The 12,729-nt window shown below is 41.6% G+C and overlaps 1 protein-coding gene across 6 annotated transcripts in view; it reads left to right on the top strand.

Annotated features, from left to right (window-relative positions):
- LOC135512014 (myocardin-related transcription factor A-like) overlaps window positions 1–12,729 on the top strand; it is a 68,434-nt gene that overhangs the window by 17,592 nt on the left and 38,113 nt on the right. For 5 of the 6 annotated variants that reach the window (XM_064933594.1, XM_064933591.1, XM_064933592.1 and 2 more), the window contains exon 4: window positions 947–1,132. In XM_064933594.1, the coding sequence (XP_064789666.1) occupies window positions 1,009–1,132 (124 nt within the window). In that variant the 5' untranslated portion in view covers window positions 947–1,008. Of the gene's footprint in view, window positions 1–946; window positions 1,133–10,626; window positions 10,919–12,729 lie in introns of those variants that run through there. The other variant, XM_064933593.1, reaches the window with a different exon arrangement.

Below are 12,729 nucleotides of genomic sequence, written 5' to 3'. Positions count from 1 at the left end.
TTTTTAAATGGGTCAAATCGGTGTCCAAAAATACTGATTTTCGATTGTTTTGAAAACTTGAAATCTTCCGATTAATCGGTCAACCTATACTACCCACCACTGTGACCTGTATGCTTTCGTCAGCTGGCCCTTGCTACATATTCGTCGCCAGACCCACTGGCTCCAGGTCATCTATAAGTCTTTGCTAGGTAAAGCTCCGCCTTATCTCAGCTCACGGGTCACCATAACAACACCCACCCGTAGCACACGCTCCAGCAGGTATATTTCACTGGTCATCCCCAATGCCAACACCTCCTTTTTCTGCCTTTCCTTCCAGTTCTCTGCTGCCAATGACTGGAACGAATTGCAAAAATCACTGAAGTTGGAGACTTATCTCCCTCACTAACTTTAAGCATCAGCTATCTGAGCAGCTTACCGATCGCTGCAGCTGTAAATAGCCCATCCAATCTACCTACCTCATCCCCATATTCTTTTTATTTACTTTTTTGCTATTTTGCACACCAGTATTTCTACTTGCACATCTATCACTCCGGTGTTCATTTGCTAAGTTGTAATTACTTTGCTACTATTGCCTCTATTTCCTTACCTCTCGCCATTTGCACACACTGTATTTAGACTTTTTCTATTGTGTTATTGACTGTACGTTTGTTTATTCCACGTGTAACTCTGTCGTTTGTGTTGTTTTTGTTCTACTGCTTTCCTTTATCTTGGCCAGATCGCAGTTGTAAATGTGAACTTATTCTCAACTGGCCTACCTGGTTAAATAAAGGTGAAAAAAAAGCTGATAAGCTTAATCAAGTATTCTGGTGCCGGTGTGGAACAAAAGCCTGCATACCCTGCAGTTTCTTGGACCAGAGTTCCCCACCTCGTTGAAATGATATTTTCTGCGTACGACCATTTACAAACCTAACCAACCTCCTTTTAAATTCTGTTTTATTTCTCACAGGTCTCTCTGTCACCCTGGCAACGCTGGAGCCACAGGATGGGAAGGAGCCAAATACCGGCATCATGGTTGTTGCTGTAGCACCCGGCTCCGCACCTAGCCCGCGGAGCGAAGCAGTGACTAATGAGCTTCAGGAGATGACTCTGCAGCCTGCCTCCAACGACATGCCTGTGCGGGACAGGAAGAATGGTGAGTTGGTGTCCCAGGGAAAATGTTCCCTATTCCCCTATACAATTCTCTTCTTTCATCAACTATCAGACGTATCAAGCATACCATCAAATAAATTCAGAATTTATTCCTTAATTTTCCTTAGTTCACTGCCCTATGTGTTGAACTATGCAATGCACTGCCCTTCTGTTTAAATTTCCATTAATTACATTTCCATTCAGAGGTGAGGGAAAGAAAATGTCACTTTTCAATGTAAACACACCAGTACATTTGCATATGTAAAAGGAACAGATTATATACAGTTAACTGCCAAAATAAAGGAAACGCCAACAAATAGGGCGTTGGGCCATCACGAGCCGCCATGACAGCTTCAATGCGCCTTGGAATAGATTCTACAAGTGTCTGGTACTCTATTGGAGGGATGTGAAACCATTGTTCCATGAGAAATTACATAAATTGGTGTTTTGTGGTGGTGGAAAATGATGTCAGGCGCTGCTCCAGATTCTCCAGATTTTCAATCGGGTTGAGATTTGGTGACTGAGACACACACACACTTTAAACCCCCTATGTACCTTTGAGACTCCTCTTTCAAAGTCACTGAGTTCTCTTCTTCTAACCATGGTAGCCATAATAATGGGCAACTGGGCATTTTGCAACATGACCCTAAGCATGATAGGATGTTAATTGCTTAATTAATTCCTGAACCATACCTGTATGGATGCACCTGCTTTCAGTATACGTCATAACCCTAATTGACTTTTTTCCTTTGTTTTGGCAGTTACTTGTAAGTGTTGAAGTGGGGAAAAAACTGTTAATGAAAAGCAGAAGTTCAGTATGAGGTGTTTCTGTACATCTCTCCCAGCCATGTACCAGTGGACAGTTTACACCTCCACAGGAGAGGGTTTAGCGAGATGGAGATTAGCTCATTGCTGATACTGAGACTGGTAGTGTTTATGATGATGGAGTTGCTGCATTTGATTCGTTATCTGCTACTGTTGTTATTGTGACTAGGTCCCCAGATTGTAAGGGGAGTAAAATGGTCTAAGTTACAATAGGTTTGCTTAACAAGATTTGCTTAAGAACCAGATGGGAGTCTTAGTGAAGGCCAGGATGGATAGACCCTCCCTGCAAAGTGAATTACAATGCTAGAAGTTTGAGGTTTAGAGTTTACCCCCCCAGCCCTAGGGCACCACTCCCCGTTTTAAGCAATCCCTACCTGGGCTAATAACTCTTCCTACAGGGCATGCTGGCTGGCTGCTAGTTACAGACATGTTGTAGCAGGACCTTCCCAGTCTCTTATTTAACAACATGGTGGAAGAGACAGCCTTGCTAACATTCCTCTATCAGTCCATTACATCGATCTAGTCTACCATCTTATTGCTCTCTGAACGGCAGTTATGACCCACCACATCAATGAAACCTTATTTACTTTATGTGTCCTGGTCAAAAGTAGTACACAACATTTGGGATGCAACCTCCAATCTAGTCTCACAACCTTGATGCCCTGTGCACGGCAGCTATGAGGTTGGTGCGCTCTCTCTTCCAAGTAGAGTTTTGCAATCTCTCATTCCACGTGTAAAACCAAGCTCATGCTGTTCTCAAGGTAATGAAATGTTGACCCTGAGGACCTGCATATTTGCTCTATATATTGAGCCCAAATTGAGCTTGTTTCTCAATTTAAGTACCTGGGTGTCTGGATTGAAGACAAGTTAAACATTGTAACGCATATAGAACATCTGACAAAGAAGCTAATATCCAAGATAGTTTTTGTTTTATATAGAAATAAATCATGCCTCAGTATTGAAAATAGGTGAGAGATTATTCAAACAAGCTTCTCCCTGTATTGAATTTTGGTGATATTGTTTACATGCATATGGCAACCTCTGTTTTGAAACCCGTGGACACAGTCTACCATTCAGCAATGCGTTTTATCACAGGGGACAATTTTAGGACTCATTGTTGTCTGTATAAAAATGTGGGATGTACCTCTGTCTTTAAGAAGAGAGCTGCTTTCTCTATTTATGTATTTACAATCAATCTTACAGAAACTCCCTTCATATCTAACTTTATTAATTAAATTAAGAATCACAAGTTACCAAACCCGTTCTCATGAATGGATAACACGAGAGATTAGAAGTCGACCGATTATGATTTTTCGACGCCGATACCGATTATTGGAGGACAAGAAAGGCGTTGCCGATTTAATTGGACGATTTAAAAAAAATATAATAATAATAATATTTGTAATAACACTTATTTCAACTTAATATAATACATCAATAAAATCAATTTGGCCTGAAATAAATAATGAAACATGTTCAATTTGGTTTTAATAATGCAAAAACAAAGTGTTGGAGAAGAAAGTAAAAGTGCAATATGTGCCATGTAAGAAAGCTAACGTTTCAGTTCCTTGCTCAGAACATGAGAACATATGAAAACTGGTGGTTCCTTTTAACATAAGTCTTCAATATTCCCAGGTAAGAAGTTTTAGGTTGAAGTTATTATAGGAATTATAGGACTATTCCTCTCTATACCATTTGTATTTCATATACCTTTGGATGTTCTTATAGGCACTTTAGTATTGCCAGTGTAACAGTATAGCTTCCTTACCTCTCCTCGCTCCTACCTGGGCTCGAACCAGGAACACAACGACAACAGCAACCCTCAAAGCACCGTTACCCATGCAGAGCATATAACATAATAACACACAGAAATTTCGAGCCTTAGGTCACTAATATGGTCAGATCCGGAAACTATCATTTCGAAAACAAGACATTCATTCTTTTAGTGAAATACGGAACTATTCTGTATTTTATCTAACAGGTGGCATTCATCAGTCCAAATATTCCTGTTACATTGCACAACCTTCAATGTATGTCATAATTACGTAAAATTCTGGCAAATTAGTTCGCAATGAGCCAGGCGGCCCAAACTGTTGCATGTACCCTGACTCTGCGTGCAATGAACGCAAGAGAAGTGACACAATGGTTAATATTGCCTGCTAACCTGAATTTCTTTTAGCTAAATATGCAGGTTTAAAAATATATACTTCTGTGTATTGATTTAAAAAAAATATTGATGTTTATGGTTAGGTACATGTTGGAGCACATGCAACGCTGGACACGCTAGATAAACTAGTAATATCATCAACCATGTGTAGTTATAACTAGTGATTATGATTAAGTTTAATGCTAGCGAGCAACTTACCTGGGCTTCTCACTGCATTCGTGGAACAAGCAGGCTCCTCGTGAGGCAAGTGTTAGAGCGTTGGACGAGTTAACTGTAAGGTTGCAAGATTGGATCCCGCACGCTGACAAGGTAAAAATCTGTCGTTCTGCCCCTGAACAAGGCAGTTAGCCTAGGAATGGTGTGTTGTCATTGAAAATAAGAATGTGTTCTTAACTGACTTGCCTAGTTAAATATAGATTTTAAAAAGGTGTAAAAAAAAAAATATCTGCAAAATCAGCGTCCAAAATTCCCTATTTCCGATTGTTATGAAAACTTGAAATCGGCCATAATTAATCGTCCATTCCTCTACTAGAAATCCCTTCAGTCTCCACAGATCTGGGAATATCTTCATTTTGTTTTTTTGCCCCCAATTTATGGAACCGGGTTCACTGCAGTTACATGTGCTGGTGCCACTTAGGCATTAAATGATTGATTGAGGACCTCTATGTAGTTCAATGTAATTGCTATTGTTATTGTGTGCTGAATTACATTGTTCTATACACATATACAGTACCAGTGAAAAGTTTGGAGACACCTACTATTCAAGGGGTTTTCTTTATTTTATGATCTACATTGTAGAATAATGGAGAAGACATCAACAAAATGAAATAACAATATGGAATCACTGTTAAATATATTTTATATTTGAGATTCTTCAAAGTAGCCACCCTTTGCCTTGACAGCTTTGCACACTCTTTTGACTGGTACTGTATGTGTGTTTTATTATTCTGTTTTTATTGTAAAGTATACAAGGCTCTCTTGTGTAAAAGATTTTTAATCTCAATGTGACTCCCTGTTTAAATCAAAAACGTAGTACTTTGCTTTATAGAGGAGAGCTGAGGAAGATTTATTGTTGTAAATATTTACGTTTTGTGTGGGCTTAGCACTCGGCACACTGTGTGTGGGCCTAGATGTCAGAGAAGCAAAGGAGGAAAGACTGAAAGAAAAGAGCAAATGTTGCTTTACTTTAACACTTTTTTCTTTTTGATGATATGGCCCTGAAGGAGAAAGGTGATAGCTTGTTTTCTGCTCGCGTTAGGTGCTTTGTTTAGAACAGTGTTTTTCCGTGAATTGCGTTTTGGCACGTTTGAAAAATACTTTATTAATGTCTTTATTATCGGCTTTAGCCTTGTCACTGTAAGATGATATGCTTGCTATTGTTGCATGTTTCTTTTAAGCTCTTAATGAAAAATGTCCTGTCTTAGTATGCATGCATACAGTGGAAGAGGCAAATAGCTCCAAAATATCCCAATAGGTTTCTATGGGCTTATTTTGGGCGTAAACTGTCTTCTTTCCTTGGGATAACTCCCATTGTTAGGGCGGAAACATAAGCATCTCGTCATTATATACAGATAGTTTTTTCTGTTGGTCACATTTTACTGTTATGAGAAAATGTAACTGTTTGTTGACCGATAAAAGGAGGGTCAGTTAGTTGGCAGCAAAATGTACCAACATTTGCATCCCTATTTCTAATGTACTATAACTTGGTGGAGAGAGTGGGAGAACGGGGTGTAATAATGGAGAGTAGGGGAGAACGGTGTAATAACAGGGAGTAGGGAGAACAGGGTGTACTAATGCTGAGTAGGGGAGAATGGTGTAATAACAGAGAGTAGGGAGAACAGGGTGTAATAATGGAGAGGAGGGCTGGTCCGTTGTTTGATTGGTCTAAATGTCTAACCTTATTTTTCCATATATAGACAGAATATATTTGAATAAAATCAACTACATATGCATTGAGCTTGTTTGATGCTTTAAGCACACGATTTGATGAAATAATTAAGACACACAAATGACGGAAAAGCCCGATGGTCACCCTATGTTTAAAAAATAAAAATAAATAAAAAGACAGCTAGTGCCTGTGGGACTGGCGAACGTTGTCTCACTTTCCTCCCTACTGCAGCGAAAAGGCACCACAGCTCAGCAAGTGTTTATTGCGCTGTCCATGCTGAAGCAGCAACATCATTTTAGCCATTTAGTTTCTTACTTTTTTCTCACTGAAAAGATCTATTCCCTCAACCCTTGCTCTCTTTACGTGAAACATGTAAGCATCGCATACATGTGACGATAGGGCCTGACCTATAGCCTATCATAATCACATCAATAAATTGGTTATGTACAAACTCCGAACACAGTAACATGTGACAGCAAAACGGATGCGGAGGACGTGAAAAAGAAACTCGAAATGGGCGAATGTTTACTGGTTGCTCAGGAGGGAAAGGGTTGCGTGAGTATTGTGTGTGCCAAACAGTTGCTGTAGATTACAATATTATAATTTTTTCGGACTATTTCGAACAATGTAGACAACACTAAATAAGTGTAGTCTGTTCTAACAATTTCATATATATATGCCTTTATTACAGCAGACTAAAAACAGTTGCATGCGTTTGTGAATTGCAGTTTATTTATTGTTTTAGACACATTTTTAAAGTTCCCTCTGTTATTTCATTTTAAAACTAAAATGCTTGATTGCATTTCAGAGCATGAATGTCTCATATGCTGTGTGATTGCATGAAAGAATGAATGATTGATACAAAAGCTTATATATTTAAAGTTATGGTGTTAAGACTGAATAGGACACACGCTTAGGTCTACAGCTCGATGGTGGTTATACAAGGCTACTTATACAAAGCCTACTAATGATAACGACATTACTTATTTTTATAATGATGATCATAATAATAATTGTAATAATAATCAGAAGGAGAAGGGCATAGGAGCGAGAGATGCGTGCATATTATGTGTGACAAACGGGTGCTGAATCTGAAATTGCTTTAGCCAATATTTTGCCGTTGCATGAGGCTTGCTGCTCACGGAATCAGTAGGCCATTAAACAAACACTCAAACAGGAAACAGAAGCACGCTCGAACTTATTTCTGTATATATACAGTGTATTAAAAGTATTCAGACCCCTTGATTTGTTCCACATTTTGCTACATTACAGCCTTCTTCTAAAATGGATTAAATCATTTTTTCCATCATTCTACACACAAAGCAAAAAGTTTTTTTTAAATGCATTTTTACAAATGTATATAAAAAACATCACATTTTCATAAGTATTCAGACCCTTAGTACTTTGTTGAAGCACCTTTGGCAGCGATTACAGCCTCGAGTCTTCTTGGGTATGACGCTACGAGCTTGACACACCTGTATTTGGGAAGTTTCTCCCATTCTTCTCTGCAGATTCTCTCAAGCTCAGTCAGGTTGGATGAGGAGCTGGACAGCTATTTTCAGGTCTCCGGAGATGTTCGATCGGGTTCAAGTCCGGGCTCTGGCAGGGCCACTCAAGGATATTCAGAGACTTGTCCTGAAGCCACTGCTGCGTTGTTTTGGCTGTGTGCTTAGGGTTGATGTCCTGTTGGAAGGTGAACCTTCACCCCAGTCTGAGGTCCTGAGCACTCTGGAGCAGGGTTTCATCAAGGATCTCTTTGTACGTTGCTCCGTTCACCTTTGCCTCGATCCTGACTAGTCTCCCAGTTCCTGCCGCTGAAAAACATCCCCACAGCATGATGCTGCCACCAACATGCTTCACCGTAGGGATGGTGCCAGGTTTCCTCCAGATGTGACGCTTGGGATTCAGGCCATAGAGTTAAATCTTGGTTTCATCAGACCAGAGAATCTTGTTTTTAATGGTCTGAGAGTCCTTTAGGTGCCCTTTGGCAAACTCCAACCTGGCTGACATGTGCCTTTTTACTGAGGAGTGGCTTCCGTCTGGCCACTCTACCATAAAGGCCTGATTTGGTGGAGTGCTGCAGAAATGGTTGGCCTCTTGGAAAGTTCTCTCATCTCCACAGAGGAACTCTAGAGCTCTGTGAAAATGACCATTGGGTTCTTGATCACCACCCTGACCAAGGCCCTTCTCCCCAGATTGCTCAGTTTGGCCGGGTGGCCAGCTCTAAGAAGAGTCTTGGTGGTTCCAAACTTCTTCCATTTAAGAATTATGGAGGTCACTGTGTTCTTGGGGACCTTCAATGCTGCAGACATTTTTTGGTACCCTTCCCCAGATCTGTGCCTGGAACCAATCCTAACTCGGAGCTTTATGGAAATTCCTTCAACCTCATGGCTTGGTTTTTGGTCTGACATGCACGGTCAACTGTGGGACCTTATATAGACAGGTGTGTGCCTTTCCAAACCATGTCAATCAATTGACTTTACCGCAGGTGGACTCCAATCAAGTTGTTAAAACATCTCACGGATCGATTTTGAGTCTCATAGCAAAGGGTCTGAATACTTATATAAAATGCGTTTTTAAATGATTTATTTTTATACATTTGCAAACATTTCTAAAAACCTGTTTTTGCTTTGTCATTATGGGTTATTGTGTGTAGATTGAGGATTTTTATTTATTTAATCAATTATAGAATAAACCTGTAACCTAACAAAATGTGGAAAAAGTCCAGGGGTATGAATACTTTCCGAATGCACCGTATTTGTGTTTTATAAATTTGCTAAAATGTCTGAAAACCTGTTTTCGCTTTGTCATTAATTTGTATTATGTGTAGATTGAGGTAATTGTTTTTAATTCATTTTAGAACAAGTTTGTAACGTAATAAAATGGGAATGGGTCCGAATAGTTTCCGAATGCACTGTATATCGATGATTTTTAAAGCCAGGCACATTTTAGCAGTTAAGGCAAGGGCTGTTTCCTCATCTCTGCTGCCTCCACCACATTGTTGCCTCCCTGCACCTGCCCGCTCGTCCAGCATGAATACTCTGGACGGTTCTGATTTAGAATATGTGGACAACTACAAATACCTAGGTGTCTGGCTAGACTGTAAACTCTCCTTTCATACTCACATTAAGCATCTCCAATCCAAAATTAAATCTAGAATCGGCTTACTATTTCACAACTAAGCAACCTTCACTCATGCTGCCAAACATACCCTAGTAAAACTGACCATCCTACCGATCCTCGACTTCGGCGATGTCATCTATAATATAGCCTCCAACACTCTACTCAGCAAACTGGATGCAGTCTATCACAGTGCCATCTGTTTTGTCACCAAAGCCCCATATATTACCCACCACTGCAACCTGTACGCTCTTGTTGGCTGACCATCGCTTCATACTCGTCACCAAACCAACTGGCTCCAGGTCTCTGCAATGTTAAGCCCCACCTTAGCTCAGCTCACTGGTCACCACCACCAACCCACCCGTAGCACACGCTCCAGCAGGTATATCTCACTGGTCACCCCCAAAGCCAATTCCTACTTTGGCCGCCTTTCCATCCACTTCTCTGCTGCCAATGACTGGAACGAACTACAAAAATCACTGAAGCTGGAGACCCATATCTCCCTCACTAGCTTTAAGCTTCAGCTGTCAGAACAGCTCACAGAGCACTGCACCTGTACATAGCCCATCCAACTACCTCATCCCCATATTGTATTTATTTATTTATTTATCTTGCTCCTTTGCACCCCAGTATCTCTATTTGCACATTCATCTTCTACACATCTACCATTCCAGTGTCTAATTGCTATATTGCAATTACTTCACCACCATGGCCTATTTATTGCCTTACCTCCCTTATCTTACCTAATTTGCACTCACTGTATATAGATTTAAATTTTTTCTACTGTGTTATTGACTGTATGTTTGTTTATTCCATGTGTAACTCTGTGTTGTATGTGTCGAACTGCTGTGCTTTATCTTGGCCAGGGCGCAGTTGTAAATGAGAACTTGTTCTTAACTAGCCTACCTGGCTAAATAAAGGTGGGAATTTTTGTTTTGTTTTTTTGCTAATAGGCGCGAATCAGACCGGTGTTTTGTGCACCATTAAAATGTGACTGCTCATCTAAAGAGAACTCGGACGACCAGTTGACTAAATGGGGTCAGCCCTAATGGAGAGAGTGGGAGAATCAGGGTGTAATAATGCCTTTTGAGATCATCTAGAACTTGGAGGCGTAGGGGGTTGAAAGAGGAGGCGGCGAGGAGGAGTAGGAGGAGTGGGGAATGAAAAGGAGTCAATCAAAATATGCAGAATTGCATAACTCTGTAGAGGGAAGGAGAGATAGGGAGAGAGGAAAACCGTTAGAGACTGGAGGGGAGAAGTGTTAATGCTTGAGAGGCCGAAAGGGGACCTGTGATGAAGATCAGATCGGCAAGCACCAGTGTTTTCCCTTGTTTTCTGCCTGAGCAACAACAGCAGTGAGTCACATTCTGCCTGCAAGCCTGCCTTTTTTAAAGAAAAAAAAAGTAGGAGTCGCCCCAAAGAGGTTAAGAACTCAGGGCTGGACTTGGATTGAATCCAAGGAGCAATAAGATAGAAAATCTTACTGCCTCACACACAGGCCTACACACACCCTTTCTGTCAGGGTGTCCACACACTCGCAGACAGGGACAGCAGGCTAGGGTTGGGTGCCGCCAGTGTTTAGAAGACGTGGGGTGTGCATGCTGTGTTTGTGGATCTTGTGTAGAAATCCTGCAACAGAGAAGGGCGGCATCAAACTTTCTTGTTCTTGGAAACGCGACTCTGCCGGCAGCCTCTCTTTCCTGATGTTCTCTTTGGAGTATGGATCGCTAAACTTTAAGGGAGTTTGTACTTAATCCTTCTAGTGAAGAGGGACATGGCTATACAGTCAGGTAAAGATCTCTCTCTTTGCTCAGTATTTGTTTATATCAGCTTTTTGTTGTGGGTGTTGTCACTGTGTGTGCGTGCATGTCATGGCGGCAGTTTAACTTTAACGGAGTGTTTATATGTTAATGGCCAGGCTCTCCATTGTGTGAAGTATTTATTCCTCTGTCACAGCTTCCTTTAAAGTTTCACAGCCGCTCTGAAGGCCAATTGAACGGAGGAAAATAACTGTAATCACACTGCCGTAGCCAGACGCAAATATAAAATGAGAACATAGATTTCCATTACATTTATTTCTTCTTCTGTGGGAACGCTGACGAAGTAAATGAATAAATGCAATTCTGGCATGTGTGCCTGTATGCTCTGGTGTAACCTGACAACTATCCTACCTGGTTGAAAGAAAGATCACGCTGTAAAAGAAGCCCAGATGTGGCAGGGGAGCCCGGAGCTGGGGTGCCTTGGAGGGGCTTCCCCGCTAAGAGGGGGGCTGGGGTGGGTTGAGCTGGGCTGGGATGGATAGACATGTGGATGGGCAAGTCAGTGGGGATGATGGATTTCTGAGACAACAGCACTGAATTGAAAGCAGCTGGCCTGGCTATGACTGTCCTCTCCCGCAGGATAGATCTGGGAAACTGATCCATGTTCCAGCTTTTCTGACTGTTGTGAAATTTGGGTTGGGACTGCAGAGCACAGATGAGCTAGACCTGCAACCTCCTGAGAAGTTGTCTGACTGGCTGGCTCCTGGGTGTTGTGGAGCCCAGCCCAGATCAGGGTTTGTCATGTTAAGCATGCTAGCTCCAGGGTTGTTAGGGTGTGATTGACTGGAACTCTCTGGACAGTCTGGCAAGGCAGGTCGTCAGTCTTGTCCTGTCTGTCACACCTGGCAACAGAGCAAGGTGGGGTATGTTAACGCATGACTAAAGGTGTGGTGCAGGGGTCTAAACTTCTAGAGCTTGGAGAGAATGGAGGGAATAGTCATCGGGTTCTTTCAGAAAATATTCTGTTCGTTTAACACTTCTCCCTGTGCAGTGCAAGCCTAGGTTGTTTTTCATGGTTAGAGGAACAACATTTATTTGGGGATATCAATTCTTAGAGCCCACCTGCGGTTAGGGCATTCCATTAATGTCATCCATGTGAAAAGGGACGTTATTATTTGTAGGCTTCAGGCTACATAATTACATAAATGTACACAAAAACACGTTGTATGGAAACTTGGAAAGTACCCTAGAGATGTCCCTCTCCCACATCCTGTCCCCCTCTCTCATTGCTCTCCGTGTGGGAACTGTGTGATCAGCGGCAGCCTGGAGGCTGTGAAGATTTCTAGCAGTGGTAGGCTATGGGAGGAGCTGTGTGATTGAGTTTGGAGGGAAGAGTGCCAGCAGCCTGGCAGGGATAGGAGGAGGAGAGGAGAGAAGAAGGGATGAAACAAAAAGAGGAGGACAGGAAAGGGTTGAGGAAAGAGTTCCTAGAGGGGTCTCGGCTTAGCTAATGCAGGTGAGACACACCGCTGTTTCTGTCATCCATAGATTTTCAAGCAGATTTAAGTCAAAACTGTAACTAGGCCACTCAGGAACATGCAATGTCTTCTTGGTAAACAATTCCAGTGTTGATTTTGTTTTAGGTTGTTGTCCTGCTGAAAGGTGAATCTGTCTCCCAGTGTCTGTCGGAAAGCAGACTGAACCAGGGTTTCCTTTAGGATTTTACCTGTACTTAGCGCTATTCCGTTTATTTGTATCCTTAAAATACTCCCTAGTCCTTGCCAATGACAAGCATACCCATAACATGATGCAACCATCACCATGCTTGAAAATATAAAGAG

This window comes from Oncorhynchus masou, chromosome 24 (genome assembly GCF_036934945.1).
Source record: "Oncorhynchus masou masou isolate Uvic2021 chromosome 24, UVic_Omas_1.1, whole genome shotgun sequence".
NCBI lineage: Eukaryota > Metazoa > Chordata > Actinopteri > Salmoniformes > Salmonidae > Oncorhynchus > Oncorhynchus masou.
The sequence above is the reverse complement of the archived record's forward strand: the minus strand, read 5'-3'. Positions and strand labels throughout refer to the sequence as shown.